The sequence below is a fragment of the Gigantopelta aegis genome, chromosome 2, assembly GCF_016097555.1.
Source record: "Gigantopelta aegis isolate Gae_Host chromosome 2, Gae_host_genome, whole genome shotgun sequence".
Classification (NCBI taxonomy): Eukaryota; Metazoa; Mollusca; class Gastropoda; order Neomphalida; family Peltospiridae; genus Gigantopelta; species Gigantopelta aegis.
Window position 1 is genome coordinate 50,060,781 of NC_054700.1, and position 27,382 is coordinate 50,088,162.

Here is a 27,382-nt window from a genome sequence, read left to right on the forward strand (position 1 = left end):
GAATACATCAATCATAGGCTTAATAGAAAAAAACCCAGATAAAGTTTATAGTGTGATTAACGCCGTTAAAATTATGGTCGTATTTCAACTAAATTGTCGCTATTTCCTTTCTTCCTTCATTTCTGATATTTATTCAAAATATATCAACTATCTTGCAAAACCTATTGCAATACGGGTTTGTGGTATAGCAATATATCGCAATACAGTTTTGACCATATCTTTGCACCCCTATTATTATGTTATATATATATAGGCCCATTCCGTGGATATGGAAAATATAATTGACTGGATCCACACACACACATGGTCTCTAAACGCACTACTGAAGTGTGAGGTTATATTTTCGGTGTACACAATTTTCATTAATTTTCCTGTATTAATCTCATGACCTTCATTCAATGTGTTGTCAGATATATTCAACTTTCATTTTTGTGATTAAAGAAATATTTACTTTTCTAAGAACAATTTTGTAAAGTCACAGAAACTTTTGGTGTCAAGTTAAAAAAATAAATCAGAATGGATTTTTACGTGAATCAGGATACATACGGGGTCAGTGAGTTTAAAGTGACAGACCCTAGTTTTTAAACACTACGGCATATTTTTCTTTCTTTTATATGCACCATCCCACAAACAGAATAGCACATACCACGTACGGCCTTTGATATACCAGTTGTGGGTCTACTACTTTAACGAGTGTAATTCATCAGTTCAAGAAGAAGTTTGTTTTGTTTAACAACACCACTAGAGCACATTGATTTATTAATCATCAGCTATTGGATGTCAAACATTTGGTAATTTTGTTATATAGTCTTAGGGGGCATACTTTTAGTACGTACGCATTTTGGGGGGGGTGGGGGGGGTTGAAAATTTAAGAGCCATTTTGCGTACGCTTGCGTACGGCGGGGGGGGGGGGGGGGTGTTATTAGGGTAAAATTAAAATATATATATATAGTTAATTTGATTATTTACTGACGTTCTAGATCGTCGGCGCCTGTTTTGTTCGCCATACTAACCCTTTGCGTCATTCCACTGCATGACCTTTGTGTCATTTGACGCACGCATGCATGGCCAAGAAAATGGCCTCCGGTGGTGATAATTATGACAAATATTCCCAACTTTTGAAATGTATTAAATGTGTAAACCCAACCGAGATGGCGGGCGAGGTTCAGGAACTTGCCGCGGCCGAATGGAAGTTGCTGAAGGATGACGATTCGGCCTTTAGCAGGCGGATTCTTCAGTTAAAAACAGAGGAAGGGAGGAAGAAGACATCGCTCCTAAACTTTTGGGCACAGTTGCCAAAGTCATCCGCAAGTAGCGATGGGAAGAAATGTAATTAAAACAGAGCTGACGTTCCGGTTTATAATACATTTAGAAACATTTTATTTGTCGTCAAGCGTTGTTTAATACATTTGTACAATGAGCAGTATTCATTAATTATAGTATACCATGATGACATCGACGGTGGCATTGTCTATATTTACTGGTACTGACTGACGATCTTTTGCGTATGTACGCAAGGGGGGGGGGGGGGGGGGGGGGGGTATGGGCACTGGCGTACGCATGCGTACGGGGGGGGGAGGGGGTGCAAAAAATCGGAAAATTGTGCGTACGTACTAAATGGATGACCCCTTAGAGAGGAAACCTGCTACATTTTTCCATTAGTAGCAAGGGATCTTTTATATGCACCATCCCACAGACAGGATAGCATATACCACAGCCTTTGATGTACCAGACGTGGTGCACTGGATGGGGCAAGAAATAGCCCAACAGGCTAATGTTTGTAGGACTCGGTTTTTACTTTAATTCGTGATATATATTTTTTCATACGTATTATTGGGAGGTAAAGTCCAGTTTGGGCTACAACAAGCATTAGGACAACAACTGTCACCTTGTAAATACAGACACTGATATTTTAAATAAGAAAATGTATTTAATTTGTATGTTACGTCAATGGTTGTAAATTCAGGACTGTCCCTTTACTATTAGTGTTTCGCGTGGTGATCAGTATATGCCTATACATACGTCGTAACTGTTCCAATTCCCTGTTGAGACTTTCTGACATCAGTCGACTTTGGTTCTCACGAGCCTGGAACTGAGCGGTAACAGTCGCCATTTGTTCTAAAACAGAAAAAGCAAGGTCGAAGGTCAAGTTGTTTAACGTGCACATTCTAATCAAGCTGTTATTTCATTTCATTTCAACTTACTGGGAACACACCTCAGCTATCTGGGCTGTCTGTCCCTCCAAAAAAAGTTTGTTTTGTTTAATGACACCACTGGAGCACATTGATTAATTAATCATTGGCTATTGGATGTCAAACATTTCGTAATTCTGACACGTCGTCATCAGAGGAAACCCGCTACATGTTCTCTAATGCAGCAAGGGATCTTTTATATGCACTTTCACACAGACAGGAAAGCACATACCACGGCCTTTGTCCAGTTGTGGTGCACTGGTTGGAACGAGAAAAGACCCAATTAGTTGAATGGATCCACAGACGTGGTTCGATCCTGCGACGCAAGCACCTCAAGCAATCACTCAACCGACTGAGCTAAATCCTGCCCCAGTCTGTCCAGGACAGGGGTTGCTTGTTATAGAGGTCTGTGGTTGGTGAGAGAGAAATCTGCCCAGGAGTGTGGGTTGCTTGTTATAGAGGTCTGTGGTTGGTGAGAGAGAAATCTGACCAGGACAGTGGGTTGCTTGTTATAGAGGTCTGTGGTTGGTGAGAGAGAAATCTGTCCAGGACAGTGGGTTGCTTGTTATAGAGGTCAGTGGTTGGTGAGAGAGAAATCTGTCCAGGACAGTGGGTTGCTTGTTATAGAGGTCAGTGGTTGGTGAGAGAGAATCTGTTTATAGTTGCCTGACACCTACCCACTGATTCACTGATTCATGATAACATTCATTCGAAATGGATCTTAAAATGTTCAAATGACATTGATAATTTTAATACGCGCAAATCCAGGATTTTTTAATAGAGGTGGCCCAAAACCCGTTTTTGGTTTTGTAAATAGAATTTAAAGGTCCTTGATAGGTAAACAGGATAAGTTTACTGGGTTTTTTTTTTTTAGTGTGTATTCTGCAATATACATGTATATTGTTTGACCAAAAATAGGGGGACCGGGTCCTTTGGGAGTCGCCTGAATCCACGCCTGCAAAACTTAATGGATTCAAAGTGAACAAAATAATTTAAACTACATTTAATTAAAAGGACTGTCCTGAGTTTGCAGCCATTGTAAGATGTTTGTGATAACAGAGCCTTGTTGGTGACTACTATTTCATACTAAATACATTTACTTGTTCAGAATACCAGTGTCTGTATATCGAATGCATTTGCGGTGGTATACTAATGTTTGTAGGACTCAGTTTTTACTTTAATTCATGATATATATTTTTTCGTAGGTATTATTGGGGAGGTAAAGTCCAGTTTGGGCTACTACAAGCATTAAGACAACTGACACCTTGTAAATACAGACACTGATATTTTAAATAAGAAAATGTATTTAATTTGTATGTTACATCATTGAAAATGGCTATATTGGTTGGAAACATTTTACAATGGTCGTAAATTCAGGACTGTCCCTTTAATATTAGTGTTTTGCGCTGTGTTCAGTATATGCCTATACATACGTCGTAACTGTTCTAATTCCCTGTTGAGACTTTCTGACATCAGTCGACTTTGGTTCTCACGAGCCTGGAACTGAGCGGTAACATTCACCATTTGTTCTAAAACAGAAAAAGCAAGGTCGATGTTCAAGTTGTTTAACATGCACATTCTGATCAAGCTGTTATTTCATTTCATTTCAACTTACTGGGAACACACCTCAGCTATCTGGGCTGTCTGTCCCTCCAAAAAAAGTTTGTTTTGTTTAATGACACCACTGGAGCACATTGATTAATTAATCATTGGCTATTGGATGTCAAACATTTCGTAATTCTGACACGTCGTCATCAGAGGAAACCCGCTACATGTTCTCTAATGCAGCAAGGGATCTTTTATATGCACTTTCACACAGACAGGAAAGCACATACCACGGCCTTTGTCCAGTTGTGGTGCACTGGTTGGAACGAGAAAAGACCCAATTAGTTGAATGGATCCACAGACGTGGTTCGATCCTGCGACGCAAGCACCTCAAGCAATCACTCAACCGACTGAGCTAAATCCTGCCCCAGTCTGTCCAGGACAGTGGGTTGCTTGTTATAGAGGTCTGTGGTTGGTGAGAGAGAAATCTGCCCAGGAGTGTGGGTTGCTTGTTATAGAGGTCTGTGGTTGGTGAGAGAGAAATCTGACCAGGACAGTGGGTTGCTTGTTATAGAGGTCTGTGGTTGGTGAGAGAGAAATCTGTCCAGGACAGTGGGTTGCTTGTTATAGAGGTCAGTGGTTGGTGAGAGAGAAATCTGTCCAGGACAGTGGGTTGCTTGTTATAGAGGTCAGTGGTTGGTGAGAGAGAATCTGTTTATAGTTGCCTGACACCTACCCACTGATTCACTGATTCATGATAACATTCATTCGAAATGGATCTTAAAATGTTCAAATGACATTGATAATTTTAATACGCGCAAATCCAGGATTTTTTAATAGAGGTGGCCCAAAACCCGTTTTTGGTTTTGTAAATAGAATTTAAAGGTCCTTGATAGGTAAACAGGATAAGTTTACTGGGTTTTTTTTTTTTAGTGTGTATTCTGCAATATACATGTATATTGTTTGACCAAAAATAGGGGGACCGGGTCCTTTGGGAGTCGCCTGAATCCACGCCTGCAAAACTTAATGGATTCAAAGTGAACAAAATAATTTAAACTACATTTAATTAAAAGGACTGTCCTGAGTTTGCAGCCATTGTAAGATGTTTGTGATAACAGAGCCTTGTTGGTGACTACTATTTCATACTAAATACATTTACTTGTTCAGAATACCAGTGTCTGTATATCGAATGCATTTGCGGTGGTATACTAATGTTTGTAGGACTCAGTTTTTACTTTAATTCATGATATATATTTTTTCGTAGGTATTATTGGGGAGGTAAAGTCCAGTTTGGGCTACTACAAGCATTAAGACAACTGACACCTTGTAAATACAGACACTGATATTTTAAATAAGAAAATGTATTTAATTTGTATGTTACATCATTGAAAATGGCTATATTGGTTGGAAACATTTTACAATGGTCGTAAATTCAGGACTGTCCCTTTAATATTAGTGTTTTGCGCTGTGTTCAGTATATGCCTATACATACGTCGTAACTGTTCTAATTCCCTGTTGAGACTTTCTGACATCAGTCGACTTTGGTTCTCACGAGCCTGGAACTGAGCGGTAACATTCACCATTTGTTCTAAAACAGAAAAAGCAAGGTCGATGTTCAAGTTGTTTAACATGCACATTCTGATCAAGCTGTTATTTCATTTCATTTCAACTTACTGGGAACACACCTCAGCTATCTGGGCTGTCTGTCCCTCCAAAAAAAGTTTGTTTTGTTTAATGACACCACTGGAGCACATTGATTAATTAATCATTGGCTATTGGATGTCAAACATTTCGTAATTCTGACACGTCGTCATCAGAGGAAACCCGCTACATGTTCTCTAATGCAGCAAGGGATCTTTTATATGCACTTTCACACAGACAGGAAAGCACATACCACGGCCTTTGTCCAGTTGTGGTGCACTGGTTGGAACGAGAAAAGACCCAATTAGTTGAATGGATCCACAGACGTGGTTCGATCCTGCGACGCAAGCACCTCAAGCAATCACTCAACCGACTGAGCTAAATCCTGCCCCAGTCTGTCCAGGACAGTGGGTTGCTTGTTATAGAGGTCTGTGGTTGGTGAGAGAGAAATCTGCCCAGGAGTGTGGGTTGCTTGTTATAGAGGTCTGTGGTTGGTGAGAGAGAAATCTGACCAGGACAGTGGGTTGCTTGTTATAGAGGTCTGTGGTTGGTGAGAGAGAAATCTGTCCAGGACAGTGGGTTGCTTGTTATAGAGGTCAGTGGTTGGTGAGAGAGAAATCTGTCCAGGACAGTGGGTTGCTTGTTATAGAGGTCAGTGGTTGGTGAGAGAGAATCTGTTTATAGTTGCCTGACACCTACCCACTGATTCACTGATTCATGATAACATTCATTCGAAATGGATCTTAAAATGTTCAAATGACATTGATAATTTTAATACGCGCAAATCCAGGATTTTTTAATAGAGGTGGCCCAAAACCCGTTTTTGGTTTTGTAAATAGAATTTAAAGGTCCTTGATAGGTAAACAGGATAAGTTTACTGGGTTTTTTTTTTTTAGTGTGTATTCTGCAATATACATGTATATTGTTTGACCAAAAATAGGGGGACCGGGTCCTTTGGGAGTCGCCTGAATCCACGCCTGCAAAACTTAATGGATTCAAAGTGAACAAAATAATTTAAACTACATTTAATTAAAAGGACTGTCCTGAGTTTGCAGCCATTGTAAGATGTTTGTGATAACAGAGCCTTGTTGGTGACTACTATTTCATACTAAATACATTTACTTGTTCAGAATACCAGTGTCTGTATATCGAATGCATTTGCGGTGGTATACTAATGTTTGTAGGACTCAGTTTTTACTTTAATTCATGATATATATTTTTTCGTAGGTATTATTGGGGAGGTAAAGTCCAGTTTGGGCTACTACAAGCATTAAGACAACTGACACCTTGTAAATACAGACACTGATATTTTAAATAAGAAAATGTATTTAATTTGTATGTTACATCATTGAAAATGGCTATATTGGTTGGAAACATTTTACAATGGTCGTAAATTCAGGACTGTCCCTTTAATATTAGTGTTTTGCGCTGTGTTCAGTATATGCCTATACATACGTCGTAACTGTTCTAATTCCCTGTTGAGACTTTCTGACATCAGTCGACTTTGGTTCTCACGAGCCTGGAACTGAGCGGTAACATTCACCATTTGTTCTAAAACAGAAAAAGCAAGGTCGATGTTCAAGTTGTTTAACATGCACATTCTGATCAAGCTGTTATTTCATTTCATTTCAACTTATTTTCGTGCTTATATCCAATTAAGGTTCAGGCACGCTGTCCTGGGCACACACCTCAGCTATCTGGGCTGTTCGTCCATGCAGGACAGTGGGTTAGTTGTTAATTGTTAGTGAAGGAGAAGAGGGTGTAGTGGCCTTACACCTACCCACTGAGTCGTTAAAACCCACTCTGGTTGGGAGCCGGGCTGCGAACCCTGTACCTACCAGCCTTATGTTTGATGGCTTAACCACGACGCCACCAAGGCCGGTCAAGCTGTTATAATGTACGCCTGCCATATAATATAGCGTGCATGCGGCACACATACAGCCACATACACACATATATTAAAAATACATGAACATACATGTATACACACACACAAATAACATACCCGGGTATTCACAAGCTACATGTATAACCAACCCACAGGTGTTGTGAGCATTTTTGTGGAATATTTGATTCGTAAGGGATCGTGGAGGGGTGGCACAATGATAATTTCGACAATAGGATTTGGTGTGCTTAATGGTATAATGATCAGATCAAACAAACAAACAAAAAACAATAAGAAATAGCCACACAAATCAATAAATAAATAAATACAAACATACAATGGCATACGCACAAACACACGCACATACACACGCATGCATGCATATTTACACCGTATACATGAATGTGCTTTGTGTAATGGAAAATAAAGGAAATGTTTTATTTAAAAACGCACTCAACACATTTTATTTACAGTTATATGGTGAAGGACCACACAGATATAGAGAGGAAACCCGCTGCATGTCGCCACTTTATGGGCTACTCTTTTTCGATTAGCAGCAAGGGATGTTTTACATGCACCATCCCACAGACAGGATAGCACATACCACGGCCTTTGATTAACCAGTCGTGGTGCACTGGCTGGAGCGAGAAATAGCCCAATAGGCCCACTGACGGGGATCGATCCCAAACTGACTGTGGATCAAGTGAGCTTTTACCACTGGGCTACGTATCGCCCCGTAATGGAAAAGATGTGGGAATTTGGGAGACATTTGTGTTGGGTAGGCTAGTGGGTTCGGTATGTAGTTAGAACGAACCACCTGCTGAGGCTAAAACCTTTTTCTTACAGTGAAGTATTTGGCTATTCATATAATTGTCCAGAGGTGTCATATAGGTTCATATTCTAACATCTCCCCTCCCCACCCCACCCACCCCACCCCCCGCAAGGCTCAATGGGTAGGTGTAAACCACTTGCACCGACCAGTGATCCATAACTGGTTCAACAAAGGCCATGGTTTGTGCTATCCTGCCTGTGGGAAGTGCAAATAAAAGATCCCTTGCTGCTAATCGGAAAGAGTAGCCCATGTAGTGGCGACAACGGGTTTCCACTCAAAATCTGTGTGGCCCATAACCATATGTCTGACGCCATATAACCATAAATAAAATGTGTTGAGTGTGTCGTTAAATAAAACATTTCTTTCTTTCTTTCTCCCTTTGTTGTTAAACAACTTGTTTTAATCAGTCCCTTTCATTACCAATTTACCTGATTAGTTCCCTTTGTTTTGTTTTTGGGGGGTTTTTTTGTTTTTTTTATAAATAGTTTATTGCCCCAGAAATATGTTATGATAGTGTCTGGGTTGGGGCCCTGATTTCACTACCTTACAAAGTACATAGCAAACAATATACTAATATATAAGAAAGGAGCAGTAACAAAAGTGGAAATAAAAAGAAGATTGAAAAGAGAAAACTTAAAATGAAGTTATTGATATACTTTCAAACTGGCGTCATACTTAAAATTATACACATAACGAAAGTATTAAGTGTCTCAGTTGTGCCTTCTAGAACTTTTAACCATGGTCCCCAATTGTCGTCGAATTCTGTATGTAAAAAGTTTTTATAATATATGTATTTTTCTATTTGTAACTTATCTTTAATAAAATTGTTGATACCAGTTTCATTTAGTGTACTCTTTAGTAATTTTGATTTGTATATGTAATATTTTACGTCAACAATTAACCAGTTTACAAATGTATGTTTACTACCGGGTATTTATAATTCCAAATAAAACTGTGTTCCTATTCAACTGGGTATAATCACCTTTTTGTAATAACCATTTTTCTATAATACTCCAGAGTTCAACGACTTTAGGACAGTCATAAAATAGATGCTGTAGTGTTTCTGGTTCATGTGAACAAAAGTTACATATACTAGAATCAATCAGTTTTATTTTATGTAAAAAGGTATTTGTTAATATAATTCTATGTAAAATCTGGTATTGAAACCACAACAGTGTTGTGTCTTTTAAAGAGCAAAATGGTAAACTATAATATTTCTCCCATAATGAAGAGGTAAAATCACACCCTTCTGCTGAATATTTCATTTGTGATGTAGGAACTATAGATGATTTATTTAGTAGTTTGTAAAAGATTTTATTTCCCAATTGGTCTTTTAGAAAAAAAATAATTTTCGATGGAAATATTGGATTGTTGCCTAAATTGAATGTTTGGTTATTTGTATTTATTTTATCACGCATAAAGGATTTGACAGCCGTTAATAACGAGGTATATTCTAAAAAAATTGACCTTATGTTATATTTTGCTTTGAAGGTATCAAAGTTCATGTATCGTCCTTCGTCATCTAATAAATCTTGTATAAATAATATACCTTTTTCAATGTAGTGTTTATAAAATATAGTTTTTTTGTCTATTAATATGTTATTATTATACCAAATATTAGAACTTAACAAATCATCATTATTAAAGCAGCGTTTATGATGAAGTATTAGCCAGCTATTTAATACATCTTTCCAAAACAAATTATGTATGTTCCTTTTCTTAATTTGAATAAAATTATCCCCATATATTATTAATTGTTTAGTTGTTAAGCCTGTTACAGATTGAAAGAGAGTTGTCCAATTGGATTGTGATAGAAATAATCTTCTTATCCAAGTCAATTTCAGTGCTGTTGTAAAATTTACAACGTCTAACATTTTAATACCCCAAAACTGGTAATCTTGTATTAAAACTTCACGTTTGATTTTTATTAAAGGGACACGCCCTAGTTGTTAACCATTACGCCGTTGTTTTTCGCTATTAAACCCATTTTTTCACAAATAAAATTGCACTTTACTTACCGTTTATTATTTAGAATATACATTTCCATTCACCTGAAGTGTGTTTTGGTAATCCTGGTAATCCTGGTGTTTGTAATACCACAAAATGCATTTTTCGTATTTCATAAAATGCCACGGGCCTCTGAGAAAAAAAAGTTGAGCAGACAAGGTCTAATCTATTTTTAGAGGGGATATTCCCATTTCAATGTCACAGACGTTGGTATACCACGTGACCGTTATCATTTTGGTTCGGTTTGTTTTCTCGTGCACGGTTCGCGCAATCAACATCCGATTTGTTGTCGTTTGCTTGTTGTTCATTTGTGAGATTTTTCTTCACAGTTCGTGAACATTTTCAGTAACACTAAAGTTCAGACAAGTAAGTATATCAATACAAAACGTTACAAACCCTTAAAACCAATAATTTTGCTAAGTCTTACGATATCTGGAGAGGGGATACAACCAGGACAGAACAGTTGGAATATGTCCAGGAGAGGTGAAAGGAACGCACCCCAAGTCTGTGCGCACTCTGTGAAATTTGTCGTGACGTAGGCATTGTTGTGCTTCGAGCGACATCTACCGGTGACATCAGAATACTAACTTTCAAAATTATTTCAAGCAATTGGGACATGGGGATTCCCATGGTATTTATTGATATAAAACCTGCTTTTTCACTCCATTTGATAAAAACGTGATCTAAGTGTGTTACAGGTTTGTAGATTAACCAAATTATAATTTATTTTTGCTGGATGGAACTAGGGCGTGCGGCTTTAATAAATGTGTTATTTTGGAAATTATGAGAGTTTTTACAACAACAATTCTGCCCATAACTGTACGTTTTCTCGTTAACCACTGTTTTATCGTGTTTTTTATTTCAAGTATTTTTGGTTCAATATTTTGCAAAATCATTTCGTCCAAGTTAAGCAAACATTTTACACCTAATAAAGTGAAGTGTTCTTCTCGCCATTGTAGCTTCCACTTTGCTGGATGGAAAACCTCCTTTGAAAACGTTTTACTTCCTATCCATATAATTTAAGACTTAGAATAGTTTATTTTCAAGCCAGAAACGTCTGCATATATATCTAATATTTTTATACTGTCATTCAGGTGATCCATCTAAAATAAAGGTTGTATCATCTGCATATTGAGATATAATATAACTTTCCCCGTTTATATCTATACCTTTAACGTCTTTAGAGTTTCTAATTAGTATTGCTAATATTTCGGAGCATATTATGAAGATATAAGGGGATAGCGGATCACCTTGTCTACATCCTCTTTCTAGATTAAAACTCTGTGATAAAAATCCAATTTGTAATATTCTGGACACTGAGTTATTATAAAAAGTTTTTATCCAATTTTTTATTGAAGATTTAAAGTTAAAGATATCTAAAGATTGTTCAATAAAACGCCAGGAGACTGAATCAAATGCTTTCTCGAAATCCACTAATACTAACATCCCTGGTATTTTATGGTATTCAGTATATTGCATTATATCATAAATTAATCGTATATTTTCACCTATAAACCTGCCTTTAATAAAACCAGTTTGATCGTTTGCTATAATTTTATCTAATACTTTTTTCAATCTATTCGCAATGCACCCAGAAGCAATTTTATATATACAATTTAGCAAAGTAATAGGTCGCCAGTTTTTCAAAAACTGCATTGGTTTATTGGCTTTTGGTATACAGGTAATGATTCCTAATTTTTGTGTACTAGACATTTCTTTTATGCTGTAGCTATAGTTAATAGACCTAATTATAAAATTACCTAAATTTATCCCAAAAAAACTTAAAGAATTCTGCCGTAAAACCATTTCAGCCAGGACTTTTATTATTTTTCATATTTTTTAGAAGTTCTAAGGCTTCGTTGTAGGTTATTTCCCCTTTTAATTCTTCTGCTTCTGTATCTGTTAATTTATTTACCTTAATGTTATTAATAGTTGTGTTATTTTCATTTGCTAAAGGGCGCTTTTTGAATACAACTTTTCATAAAAAGTTTTAGTTTCCTCTAAAAATTTATTTTGTTCAGTTACTATACTGCCGTCATCAAGTTCTATTCTGGAAATGAGTTTACTGTGATAATTTCTGGATTCCAAACTACAAAAATATTTAGTGGGTTTCTCCCCTTCTTCTATCCATTTTGCCCTAGATCTAATGAAATTACATTTTAACTTATTCCTACGCATTTCTATTAATTCATTACGTTTTGCTTCTAATAAATCTGAAGTTATATTATTTTCATCTTCTTCGAGTATTTTTATTTCCTCACAAATTTTTGTTTCTAATATATTTTCGGTTTTTTTCTTAAATGAGGAATATGAAATAGTTTTCCCCTAATTTCCATTAATAGAACTTCTAGAAAAAGTTGATCATTAATCGTAAACTGGATATTCTCATTAGGAATTTGACCTAGGTTTTCTATGTTATATACAGGAATTGCGTATTGACATTTAACATTTTCAATTATCTCTTTAATGGAGTTGACGTACGTTTTATCCTTAAGTAAGGAGTTATTAAATTTCCTCAGCCCCTTACCTCTTTTACAATGATGTACCTTTAAATAAAGTATCACTCCGGAATGGTCAGATCTATAACTGCTCTCAATCGATATTTTATTTACAAGTGATATTAAATTTTCTGATAGGAGAAAAAAAATCTAATCTAGCTTGTTTAATAGGATTTTTTTTAGTCCACGTATATTTTTTTTAATTCGGGTAAAGTTCGTGAAATGGATCTACGAAACTAAATTTCTCAGTTTTCTAAAATTAGATCTCTAGCTTTGGGATTATTAATATGTAAGTAGTTTGTTGTATCTAAATCAGGGTTAATTATCAAGTTGAAGTTACCACATATAACATATTTTTCATTTTCAAATTCTTCTAATGAGTTAAAAATGTTCTCATAAAATTGTGGTTTATCCCCATTCGGTCCGTAAATATTAATCAGTGTAATCTTCTCCCCTTCTATTGTTATATCAAGAATTATATAATTACCCGAATTATCAGTTTTTATTTTATGCAGTTTATATTCAAAATTATTATTGAATAGTATTGCTACACCCCGTGAATTACTAGAATGTGAATTGAATAAACATTTATATCCCCACTGTGCTTGAATATAGGGTTCTAATTCATGTGTAAAATGTGTATCTTGTAGACAATATATGTTAATATTTTTTTGTTTCAGATAGTTTAATACGTCCTTTCTTTTTTCTGGATCACCCAATCCCTGGCAGTTAACTGTTAAAATTTGTATATCAGCCATTATCATATATTCCACATATAGTTTAACATAAACGGTCACTGTTACATAAAATTGCAGTTTGCAAATAAAAGTAAGAGAAAGTATGATTCTAATTTTTTTTTAAATAAGAAAAAACAGAGAGAATGAATTAGTGTATAAAATATGCACTGTTGTCTCCCTGTGTCAAAATGAAAAGCACGGCACAATTTTTAAAATGCAGACATCGTTTCTTTAAACTGATTTAAATGTTGGGGGGGAGGGGCAAAACAGCTTTAAGCTTTCCTACGTTAGTAATATCATTAATGAGATAACAGTGGTGGTGGTGGTAGTAATAGTAGTAGTTGAAGTAGTAATAATAATAGCAACAGTAGCCACAGCAGCAGCTGTAGTAGTAGTAGTATCAATGATGATGATAAAACCAATAATAACTGCAGTAATAGCAAAATCAGTAATAATAATAATATCCAAACTACCACTTAAGTTAAATTAAATTAAATTAATACCATACTACTGCTATAAATAATTTGTCCACTATGACAGTCACCACTATTTAAATCAGTACAATAAACAATTAATCAATGACATCGTCCGATAGCCTGACTTTCAGTTTTTCTCTCATTGTCTTGCGTAATCGTATCACTTTCAGCTTGGTGTCCGAGTAGAAAAATTTCACAATCACGGGTCGTGGCTGTGTCTTGTCGTGTCCTGGTAGCCTGTGAATTGCCTGGATGTCATTTGGATCAATGTCCTCCCCAACGCTTTTTAACATGTCAACAAACCTGTCCAAGACATTTTCCCCTTTTTCCTCTGGCATATCAAAGATCTTTATGTTTCGTTTTCGAGAATATTCCCTTTGTTTATTTAGCTTGTGTTGTTTTATATTCTGTTCTCTTATAGCCAGTCTGTTTCTAACTTCATTTCATTTGTGTTTTATTCCCCTAAGGAAGTTTAAAAAAAAAAAATGAACAATTGGGATTTTAAGATTTTTAAGACAATTTTAATATATAATTTGTTTACCTTTGAGTAATTCAAGTTCTCTTCCTTTGTTGGCCATCTCGAGCTTCATGGTTTGACCGTCTAACGTCAGTTCTGTAATTCGCTGATCCGCTGCGTTTAGTTGTGCTATATAGAAAGACATACAACTAAAGGCATCATATAGATTAGATTGGGTGCAGTGCGTGTTTGCGGTCCAATTTTTGCGGCTTGCGTTTTCTGCATATAAACCATATACGATTATTTGATTGCGGCTGGCCGCATGCGTTTTGCTGAAGCACACATCACATTCATCAAGTCTAGATGCTCTCATTGAAACTAATGTATGTCTTGTTCCTTTTTTTTTCTTTTCTGTTTTATTTATCCGGACCGCACATACACACCGCATCCAGTACATATGCACCTTTACTATTAATTCATGACGTTCAACCCAATACGATTCTAGTGGTGGATTTGCACGTGTGTGGGTGGGATTAACTCAACGGTTTACCGAGTGGAAGCAGTATATATATAGGTCTTATCTCCACATAGCGGCAGGACGTAGCCCAGTGGTAAAGTGTTTGATTGATGCGCGGTCGGTTTGGGATCGATCCCCATCGGTGGGCCAGTTGGGCTATTTCTTGTTCCAGCCAGTGTACCACAACTGGTATATCAAAGGACGTGGTATGTGTTATCCTGTCTGTGGGATATGGTGCATATAAAAGATCCTTTGCTACTAATGGAAAAAATGTAGCAGGTTTCCTCTCTATGACTGTCAAAATGACCATATGTTTGACATCCAATAGCCGATGATTAATAAATCAATGTGCTCTAGTGGTGTCATTAAACAAAACAAACTTCTATCTCCACATAATTTCGTATGTAAGAACCAAAATAGACACCCGGTATATATATTAGAAAGTAAATTGAAAACTCAGCTACTACAAACACTAGGATGACCAAAAATACATATTGAATATAAAAACACTGATATTCTAAGCTACAAAATGGTGGCATTGTGGTTAGGCTGGTAGATACAGGATTCGCAGCCCGGTACCAGCTCTTACTCAGAGTGAGTTTTAACGACTCAATGGGTAGGTGTAAGGCCACTACACTCTCGTCTCTCTCACTAACCACAAACTCATTGTCCTGGACAGACAGCCCAGATCTAGATAGCCAAGTTGTGTGCCCAGGACAGCGTGATTGAACCTTAATTGGATATAAGCATGAAAATAAGTTGAAATGAAATGTATTTTAACACCAATTTAACACATTAAAGGGACTGCCCTGAGTTTACAACTTAAGACTATAATGTCAGTATCTCTATAAAGAAGGTGTTTATATATTAATTGGTGTCATGCTAATGTTTGTAGAAGCCAAAACCAGATTTTACCTTTCGATTATTTTGTACGTACAAACAAAATATAATGTATCTGGTAGAAAATCAACAGTGACTGCTACTAACACCAGCACAAGACTGCAAACACATTGGATATACAGACACTGGTATTATTCTAAATAAGAAAATATATTTAATATGTATTCACCTAAACAAGACTGTTAGTCGAACATATCTTACAATGGCTGCAAACTCAGGACTGTCCCTTTAAAACGGATTTATTAGTTGGAAACCGGCACAGGTGGTGTCGTGGTTAAGCCATCGGACATAAGGCTGGTAGGTACAGGGTTCGCAGCCCGGTACCGGCTTCCACCCAGAACTAGTTTTAACGACTTAATGGGTAGGTTTAAGATCACTACATCCTCTTGTCTCTCACTAACAACTAAAAAATAAACCAATGTCCTGGACAGACAGCCCAGATAGCTGAGGTGTTTGCCCAGGACAGTGTGCTTGAACCTTAATTGGATGTAAGCAATGATGAATAAGTAATAATGAATTGAAATGAAAATGAAATTAGTTTGAAACATCTGAAAATGACAGCAAACACCCTTTAAATATTTATTGTATTTAAATATTTACTTTATTTAAATATTCACTTTATTTAAATATTCACTTTGGCTTTTATATAAATATTCACTTTGTATTTTCAGTGTTTTCATTTCCGACTTCTTTAAAGTTTTAATATCTTGTTTAACCTCTTCCACTGTAGACAAGCAGCTTAAATAGTTGATATGTATGCACTTGAATTGACCGTGTGCTTATACCATAATTTGATAGCAGAATGAATAAATGAAAATGAAAAACAATACACTGCATTTATTTCTACCTTTGGTGCGCTCAAATTCTCTTTGTTTCCAGTCAATTGGTTGATTGGTCTCATGCAGATTGGCTGTGTAATATAAAACCATAGTTTAGTATATGGTTAGTTCAGAAGAAGTTTGTTTTGTTTGATGACATCACTAGAGCACATTTATTTATTAATCATCGGCTATTGGATGTCAAACATATGGACATTTTGACACAGTCATAGAGAGGAAACCCGCTACATCTTTTATATGCACCATCCCACAGACAGAATAGCACATACCACGGCCTTTGATATACCAGTCGACGTGCACTGGGTAGGACGAGAAATAGCCCAATGGGACCACCAACGGGGATCGACCCTAGACTGATCGCTCATCAGGTGTGTGTGTTAGTTCAGTAAATTAACAAATATTGTTAGAATTAAGATGTTTCAAGAATCTCTACCCAGTACCTTTTTTCAGTTTTCACACATCTGTTTGCCATTTGACCCACGTTCTCATTATACAATTAAGGCTGGGACGTAGCCCAGTGGTAAAGCACTCGCTTGATGCACAGTCGGTTTGGGATGGATCTCCATCTACATGTATGCCATAGATTCTATGGGCCCACTGGGTTATTTCTTATTCCAGCCAGTGCACCACGATTGGTATATCAAAAGCCGTACATGGTATGTGCTATCCTGTTTGTGGGATGGTGCATATAAAAAGATACCCTAAATTGCTACTAATGGGAAAATGTAGCGGGTTTCCTCTCAAAGACTATATGTCAATATTACCAAATGTTTGACATCCAATAGCCGATGATTAAGTTGTAAAATACAGTTCGAAAAATACACAAATCACTTGTTTTTGTCATTTCGGTGACACATTTTTAACACTAACATAATTTTCTGTGTGAAATAACTAGGCCTACTGCTAATTTCCATATTTAAGTAAAGTTACAAAAGTTTAGGAATTTGCTTCCTGGTATACGTTCAGTCTATGTTTTAAAGATAGATATCACAGTATTCAATAAATCAGCTAAATTAAGCCCAAAATCTGGGTAATAGAACTTTGCTATGAATATCGTGTTGGTACAAAAACGCTACACCACTGATTAAACCACCCACCCCAATCCTTTTTATCTAGCTATTTCATTTATATAACAGTGTGGAGTATATCCTCAAATACGGGTAAACATTATTGAGCTATAATATGTATTTGGGCAAGAATGTGCTAAACTAAGACCTTTTTACCATGTATTTCCATTATTCTAGCCACAAAATTAGTTGTTGTAATCTGTATAAAAATGCATAGTCATTCGTTTGCAATCTTATATAGCTGTTGGCAGTAATGCTAATATGAATAAATGCTGTTTTCCAGATTCGAGCATTTAAGTTTAATTCGATCAGGCAAAAACCAGCCTGCCCTGCTACAAAAATGAGAGCCCGTATGCCTATTCATATAATTGAGTATATTTTTTAATATTTAAGTAAAAAAAAACATACTGAGGAAACTTGTATGGTGTATCAATGTAAAATAGTTGATATGTCTGGTGATAGCTAAAACATACGAGTCTATTAAAAATGTAGTTGTGTTAGTGTTCTGCATTAGTTATTAACGTGCTATGATCAGAAATCAAGACTGTACCTTTAAATTTAATTGTTTAAAAAATGTATATTATTTTATCACAATATATTATATCTTGAGGCATTGCAAACAAGTCTGGAAAACAAATGTTCATATATCCTAATTTCAAGGGCCATAACCCTGCCAAAAATGGGTAAATCGCTATTAAGGTTAACGCTGATCTGTAACAGCACATGATAAAGCTACACACAAACTGACAGTTCAGTATATCAAGGCATTTTGAAAAAACATCCAGAAAACTATATATCAGGGACAGACGGACGGACAGACAGACCGAAACCAATAGTCTTGTCCGGTTGGACGAGTAGGGAATTAATAAATATGTGGTAATTTGTGAGATTGTTGTAGAAAAGTATAATATTATACTATAATACATCAATTATGTGTAATGGGTTACTCTTACTAAATGAAACCTATTACAGTTTCATATTAAAAAGGCATATTACAAAAAATAATAATAATAATTTAAAAAATGGAATATTAAAAATATTAGATTAGGCTAAAAAAAAACACCCAACAACATATGAATGGTTTCAGTTACCCGACTTACCCGACCGACCCTAATTATTTTTTCTCCATTTTTGCAGTGAGAGAATTATGCATCATTTGTTTGAAATGTGACCTTATACTGCTCTTTGTCAAGCTCAGTTTGACAAATTTTAGGATTAAATTTATTTGTTTTTTAAACTTATAGCCTACCTACATGTATCTACCTACCCTATTTTTTACATATTTACCTGACCTTATCATAAATGTATTATTTTTTACAAATCCATATTTTCTCATACATTCTTTACTACATAGTTCATCCGTTAAACTGGATATTATCATAGCATTTAGACTGTGTTTTCTGTAATTCAATATTTTTCGGGCTGAGGTGTCGTTAAACATTCATTCATTCATTCAAAAGTACATTCATTCATTCATTCATTCATTCTGTAATTCATTCAGTCTGTAATTCAAGTGAGATTAGTGATGAGCAGATACGACGTTTTGAATGTGATAACTCTTTATACTTCGGATTCATTGTACATGTATATTAATATCTTCTTTTTCTCCAATGTCCAGAGCATTGTATATATTAGAATGCAACAATTAATTCATGTTCTGATTAATACACTTATTAACTATTATGTAAATGAACTGTGCTAAATGTGTATTAAAAATGTTCACAAGATGATGGAGAACTCTCTGTAAAAATTAATTTCTAATAGTTTTAATAATATATACTTTCTTAAATGCTCCTTATTTGTTTCACTGCTGTTGTATATAACTACTGGTATCATTTCATTTAAATTCATAAACGCAAACCATCATCATTTTACTGTACCAGCTTAGCAATGCTACAATTATAAATGTAGGCCTACACGTATACACGTACATGTATATATGTAACTTCTTGTGTCTGAAAACTACAAGGAAACTTAAAGTTATGAACACTAAAAAGACAATATTTACCTTTATTTTCTTCTACACTGGTGTACACTTCTGTCAACTTGGCATTCAGTTCATCTACAGTGCCTTTGAGCTTGACTAATTCTGATTCCTGTAGCATTCTTTGTACCTCTTCAAGGGAACCTTTAGCTTCGTTTAATTCTTTATCAAGAGTATCCTTGCAGGAGTTCAACTGATCAATTGTTTCAGTTTGTTGAGCTAAACATTTCTTTAGTGATACATTTTCATTTTCCACTTCTGTTCGGCAACTCTGCATTCTGGATAAATCTTCACCAACGTTCTCCTTTTCTACCTGCAAATGTTCATTTCTCTCTCTTTCTTGGGCCAAACATTTCTCCATTTCCGAGCATTCATTCTGGACCTGTGTCAGGTCATACTGGACTCTAGAGAAATCTTTGTCCAACTTCTCTTTGTATGACTTCAGCTGATCAATTGTCTCACTTTGTTGAGCTAAACATTTCTTTAGTGTTACATTTTCCCTTTCCACCTCTGTCAGGCAACTCTGCATTCTGGAGAAATCTTCACCAACATTCTCCTTGTCTACCTGCAAATGTTCATTTCTTTCTCTTTCTTGGGCCAAACATTTCTCCATTTCCAAGCATTCATTCTGGACCTGTGTCAGGTCATACTGGACTCTAGAGAAATCTTCATCCAGCTTCTCTTTGTATGACTCCAGCTGATCAATTGTCTTACTTTGTTCAGCCAAACATTTTTTCAGTACCTCGTCCCCACGCATCCTGTTCCGGCTAGGGGCTTTCTGCTGGATACTGGACATGCTGCTGATAAGATGTACATTTTGACTTTGAAATTGTGCAACTTTCTTTGAAACAAAGTCAAAGTCTTTCTTTAAGGAAACTATATGTTCCTTCAAAAGTGTAATTTTCAAATTTCCCCTTTCGTCTTGTATTCTTGAGCTTTGTTGATTGCTCTGTTTAGATTCAAGATCTGTCAATTCTCTCCCTCTCTGTCCTTTTGCCATGTTTTCACTTTCACCTTCCCTCGACGAGGTCTCTGCATGGACTATTAAGAAAATAATATTTTACAAATGACCAGGGTTATTTGAAATTATATGACACAATGCAGTGGCAGATCCAAGATGGTCCCAGGGGCCCAGACCCCATGCATCCCCACACACCCCGCACCCCCACACACCCTGCACTCTGTTGGAAACTTTGTCCACATACATTTCATTGGGGCACCCCTAAATGGATTTTCTGGATCCACCACTGCTATGGATTTAAAACAGAAATGAAAGGAATGGGAAAATATGATTAAAGACAATTCCGGTTATTTGGTGTTGGAAATAGGTTAGTGAAATAAAATCATCACAAAAAACTATATTATTTGATAAAAACACACAATTAACATAACTCAAACCAGATTACTTTAGTTAGACCAGCTTCAGAATGAGCTAAGTGCCACCCGGAAAGAACATTATGTAGACCTACTTTTTTGTAGTCCTCATCATACACGTTAACAAAAAGGTTTTGGTAAACGGGCTTCTGGTGGTGGGTGTGACAAATATGGGGGTCAAAGTAGGGCCCTCTCCCCCCCCCCCCCCCCTCCCAAAACCAGGGTCAACTACTAATAGTACTATTGGGAGAGCAGATAATTAGGAGAACTTGGCACAGATGATCTCTCCATGGGCTGCCATACTGTCCTACAAATGCTCATTATTTAGATATATTTTAATAGAGTTTTTCAATATTAGTCATTTTGTATTATTTTATATGTTAAAAAACATGCTGAACCTAGCGTCTGATATGTAAAAAAAAGGCTTCTGGTGGCACATGTAGGAGTGGCAAATATTGGGGGTCATTATATGGCAACCTCCCCAAAACATGGGCACCTACTACTAGGACTATTGGCAGAGCAGATAACTGAAATAATGTTCCAAATGGTAATACAACCTCCCCAAAACATGGGCACCTACTATTAGGACTACTGGCAGAGCAGATAACTGAAATGTTTCAAATGGTAATACAAGCATGCAACTTTGCACATCAAAGAAGGAAATGTTTTATTTAATGACACACTCAACACATTTCATTTATAGTTATATGGTGTCAGACATATGGTTAAGGACCACACAGATATTGAGAGAAGAAATGCGTTGTCACCATTTTGTGGGCTACTCTTTTCGATTAGCAGCAAGGGATGTTTTATATGCACCATCCCACAGACAGGATAGTACATACCACAGCCTTTGTTACACCAGTTGTGGAGCACTGGATGGAACAAGAAATAGCCCAATGGGTCCACCGACAGGGATCGATCCTAGACCGACCGCGCATCAAGTGAACACAGAAACTTTGCACAGATGATCTCTTTAAGGAGTTCTTCAAGTTCAACTTGAAATGTCAATATTGTGATAATTTGTTAAGATAGCCGCCAATAAAACCTTTGTCCGATTTTAGCCATATCGGTAACTTTTTATATACTAGTATTTAAAAGCGTGCTGAAAGTAGTTCTGATGTTTAAAATACTATCAGAATTAATGTTTTTATTCAAAATGCTGCCATATTTGCAGCAAACAGTCTTCAGCTACAATAGAAGAACATAAGCTGGTAACAGTATCATGGAGATCAATCAATACCTTTTTTTGTCAACAGCCTATTTAATTTGTCTCTTAATTAGCTCATAATATCATTGATTTACCTTTCAGAATTTGTACCTAGTTGTACATGCCAATACATTTGACATTTTAATGTTTATAGTTTCTAAAATAAAGAAGATATTTGGTACTATTTTTACAACAAATTTAAAAAATAAATAAACAAGGCTACATACACTATTCACAAATCCTTATTATCACAACTATCTCTGTAATAATGCTTCCTTCATCCACGATTTCTTGTCTGCCTCGTGTTTGCATTGGTGGTGGGTGTAGTGTATGCAGAGCATGATAGATGCACCCAACCCCGCATGCTATATCTTGTTTGACCTGTGATTATTTTTATTGGAACATATGTACAGGTACTACCAATATAGCCTGGTTTAGCATTGGCAATTGTTTTGCCATGGCCTTAAAACGTACATGGTAGATGACAGCCATATAACTTAGAGAAAAGTTTGGTATTGTCAGCTTGGGTTGTGTTCACCCTCAATTCAGTATTCAGGCCAGGTAATCGTTCAATAGTAAGCTCATCTATTGTTTCTTTTGTTACCTGGTGTTCTCTGGAGTCAGAGACTTTGAAATATTCAAGCAAGACAGAGGTGTTTTTCTGCATTGCAAGTTTTATAGTTGATCAAGTTCTGCACAGCACAATTATTAACAAGACAGGTAAATATAAATATATATTTTAAGATATAACCATATGTTTTAAGTAGTAAAATAGATTAGTGTATGTATATTTTATGATAAACCTTAAATTAGAAGTTGATTAAACTTATTCTATAGCGAATGGGTTAAAGCTGCAGGCCCTAGTTCCACCCAGCGAAAATAAATTATAATTTTGGTTAATCTACAAACCTGTAACACACTTAGATCAAGTTTTTATCAAATGGAGTGAAAAAGCAGGTTTTATATCGATAAATACCATGGGAATCCCCATGTCCAAATTGCTTGAAATAATTTTGAAAGTTAGTATTCTGATGTTACCGGTAGATGTCGCTTGAAGCACAACAATGCCTACGTCACGACAAATTTCATAGAGTGCGCACAGACTTGGGGTGCGTTCCTTTCACCTCTCCTGGACATATTCCAACTGTTCTGTCCTGGTTGTATCCCCTCTCCAGATATCGTAAGACTTAGCAAAAGTATTGGTTTTAAGGGTTTGTAACGTTTTGTATTGAGATACTTACTTGTCTGAACTTTATTGTTAATAAAGATGTTCACAAACTGTGAAGAAAAATCTCACAAATGAACAACAAGCAAACGACAACAAATCGGATGTTGATTGCGCGAACCGTGCACGAGAAAACAAACCGAACCAAAATGATAACGGTCACGTGGTATACCAACGTCTGTGACATTGAAATGGGAATATCCCCTCTAAAAATAGATTAGACCTTGTCTGCTCAACGTTTTTTTCTCGGAGGCCCGTGGCTTTTTATGAAATACGAAAAATGCATTTTGTGGTATTACAAACACCAGGATTACCAAAAAACACTTCAGGTGAATGGAAATGTATATTCTAAATAATAAACGGTAAGTAAAGTGCAATTTTATTTGTGAAAAAATGGGTTTAATAGCGAAAAACAACGGCGTAATGGTTAACAACTAGAGCGTGTCCCTTTAAAGTAGTGTTTAATAATGTTTATAATTACACAGAGATATTTGTCTTCTAAGACGAATATTTGATTAGGTTTCATAATAATAAAATTAAGTAAATAACTAAATCAGTTATTAATCTATTTTATTATTAAGTTTATATATGAATATATTCTATGTGTATATTTTATGATCACCTATTTATAAGTGGTATTTTGTTGACAGGTTATCAATGGTGTAACTCAACCAGCATCATTATTCAAACGACCTGACCCACAGTCAGTAGGTTAAATATTTACTTATATATGTATATGATGTTTATGATTATGTGTGCTAAAAAATACACAGGAGTGTTTATTTGTGTAATTAGTTTATAACGTGCTTAGCACATGCTTATAGCAACGATGTGATAATTAAATTAACCTTTGAATTGTAATTATATTTGATTTGAGTCTGAATTGAAATGTCTGTGTTAAATGTACATTAGTAATACAATAATGAAGTAATTTGTACTTAACCTGGAAAATGTAACTGATTTTATGTCCTTTTGTTATTCCAGGGTCGTTACATATATATACATGTGTTGATGTATGTTTTATAAACATCGGGATCTTCACATCCCTCCAGGTGATCCCTGAATAAAGACCTTAAACCCTAGCTGAAGGCTTCTGTGCTATTTAGAACCTTCGGTAACACTGGTACACCAGAAACCAATGTAGCAAGACATTCCTCGTCAAGAACTTGCTTTCACAACTTGTTTGTTTTTTTGTTGATGGAAAGAGACTTTGACATCAATTCACTTCATCCATTGATTAATGATTAAATTAGATCTGGTTATTTCACTATGTATACTCCTGTGCAATCAAAAGTCTTATATTATGGTCGGATATGTGCCAAAAGAGCATGTTTGTTAACAGCGGGTTTCCTCTTTAAATATCTGTGTAGCCCTTCATCATATCTCCGACTCCATATAACCATAAATAAAATGTGTTTAGTGTGTCATTAAATAAAATATTTTCTTCCTTCCTGACTGTAAAAGAGCTAGACGGGTATTTGGAAGGCTATATGACGCTCTCATTAATTAGAGCATCATAACCTTCCAAATGTCCATCTACAGTCACAAAAAGATAGAAATGTTTTATTTAACGACGCATGGGCTACTCTTTTCGATTAGCAGCAAGGGATTTTACATTAAAAAGTTATTTATTTATTTATAAAAAAAAACAACAAAACTAAAACAGTCTTCAGTTTTACATTACAAATTATTTATTTTATAAAATAAAACATGTTTTTAAGGCATTCGTAATTCACACGAAACATGTCGTATACCCTCAGGATAATTCGGATGTTTTCAAATTATTTTTTAAATCACTGGCAGGATTCTGCAAGTAAGGTTTTGATTGGTGGACATGAGCTCCAACTGGCTGGTGTTAGATCCACATGTAAATAGTGGAGCTAATTTTAATTAGATTGGTTGGGAGTTCTAGTCGAGCGATACAAAATTTTCGCGTAAGATTTCGAACGACATGAAGCGCCAACGACTTGCCACGTCGTTGACGTCCGCGTGTTACAACGCGTGGTCAAGACCTCTATATCATGAACACGCATTTGTGCAATCGCCTTTCCAAACTGCCACTGCTACTGCTGCTAACACACCTGGGCTTCATAATAACCGAATCAGTGGGCAAACTGTTCGTAATCGTCTGCGGGAGAACGGTTTACATGCACGACGTCCTTACGTCGGATGCGTTTTAATGCAACGTCATCGTCTAAATCGTCTTAATTGGGCACGTGTACACACTCGTTGGATACGGCGATGCTGGAATACCGTTCTTTTTTCGATGAATCCAGATTTTCTTTACAACGTGGTGATGGCAGGGTGCGCGTCTACCGTAGGAGAGAAATGAACGCTATGCTGACTGTTGTGTTCTTGAACGAAATCGTTTCGGAGGTGGGGGTTGTGTCATGGTCTGGGCAGCCATTGCCCATGGTTATCGTTCACCACTAGTCGTCATTGATGGCAATTTAAATGCTCAACGTTACCGCGATGACATTCTCCCTCATCACGTCATTCCTCTGTTCCATAACAACGCCAACATCTCGATTTTTTAGCATGATAATGCCACCTCTCATACAGCTGGAGACACTGTAAATTTTCTTAGGACAAATAACATTGATTTCATTGATGACTGGCCCGCTAAAAGTCCTGATCTCAACCCCATCGAGCATGTCTGGGATAGTCTGGACAGACGACTGAGGCGTCGTGCCCAACCCACCCGCTAACGTCAACGAACTTCGTCAAGCCCTCATTCAGGAATGGGAACAATATTCCACAGGCAGAAATCAACACTTTAGTCAATTCTTTGCGCCTGCGATGCACTGCAGTGGTCAATTCAAGAGGTGGGTCATACCCGTTATTAAGTGGGTGTTTTTATTTTTAACCCCTATCACACTTGGTCTAAAAATTCTCCCAGTTTCTGTTAACCTATAGCCATGATTTGTGCACCAAAACGATGCATCATGGAAAACTCTTTAAAAGGCATATATAACAATTATTTCCCCCGGTTGTTTTCATCAAGGTTATGTTCAAGCAAAGTTAGCGGAAGTTTTATTTTTTGTTCAGTATATATATATATATATATATATATAACTATAGGCCTACTAAGGTCATTAAATCTGCATAGGCACAAAGGCAACAAACAACAAAGTTTGTTTGGTTTAACGACACCACTAAAGCACACTGATTAATCAATCGGCGGCTATTAGATGTCAAAAGGCACAAAGGCGTACATATATCTATAATTATAACAGAGGTCATAAATCTGCATAGGTACAAAGGCGTAAATATAACCAAAAGAAAAAAATATTAAATTAAGACTGATACTGAAATCCGCCCGTGATGTCAGTAACTGGGTAGGAACCAAAAACAATCAGATCCACAAAATTCTGTGAATTGGCGAAGCCGTTCTAATATCGTCTCAGTATGTATACATGTATTATGACCCGGCATAAAATTGAGAACATTTCCGTCTCAGTTTTTTGCTATATGACCGCATCTGGCTGTACGGAGTACCGGTCCGAACAGGTGGTTCATTAAACCGATTCACTCCGGCTGTCACTTGCGCTATATACCCATGCCCATAAAGGTCGATGCACAATATTACAAAATAACATGGGCAAAATACTGCCAGGAGGCTTACCATTAAATATACATATTGTTTTAATTCTAATCACCATTACCTAGAAGTGAATATGTGCACCATAACATGTGTCCCAATTAGGGAACTATAGTGGACCGTTCATCAATGAACTCTCACCCGGAAGTGATCTGTGTAGTGAGACCTTAAGTCTAGTGACCGATTTTGTCAAACTTGGTTTGAAGTCAGTTTGGATAATTTGGGTAATTTACACCATGAAAAGCTATACTAGATCCGGTGTAACTTATGAACTCTAACCAATACACCAAAATAGATGCACCATACCATCCATAAAACTTCATATTACATTGTTACTCCTTCGTCATCACACAATAGATGGTCATCAAACAAGCAGCCACTATATGGTAATGTAT

At 36.3% G+C, this 27,382-nt stretch overlaps 2 protein-coding genes across 2 annotated transcripts in view; both read right to left on the reverse strand.

Moving 5' to 3' along the window:
- LOC121388885 overlaps positions 1 to 3,784 on the reverse strand; it is an 8,233-nt gene extending 4,449 nt beyond the window's left edge. Inside the window, exons 1-2 of the mRNA XM_041520417.1 lie at positions 3,626 to 3,784; positions 2,023 to 2,118 (exon numbers count right to left, since the gene is read on the reverse strand). Of these exons, the coding sequence (XP_041376351.1) occupies positions 2,023 to 2,118; positions 3,626 to 3,770 (241 nt within the window). The 5' untranslated portion in view covers positions 3,771 to 3,784. The remainder of the gene's footprint in view (positions 1 to 2,022; positions 2,119 to 3,625) is intronic.
- Positions 3,785 to 6,620: 2,836 nt separating this feature from the next.
- LOC121386644 (myosin-6-like) overlaps positions 6,621 to 27,382 on the reverse strand; it is a 97,876-nt gene continuing 77,114 nt past the window's right edge. The window contains exons 4-6 of the mRNA XM_041517621.1: positions 19,602 to 20,618; positions 16,535 to 16,597; positions 6,621 to 6,929 (exon numbers count right to left, since the gene is read on the reverse strand). Of these exons, the coding sequence (XP_041373555.1) occupies positions 6,757 to 6,929; positions 16,535 to 16,597; positions 19,602 to 20,618 (1,253 nt within the window). The 3' untranslated portion in view covers positions 6,621 to 6,756. The remainder of the gene's footprint in view (positions 6,930 to 16,534; positions 16,598 to 19,601; positions 20,619 to 27,382) is intronic.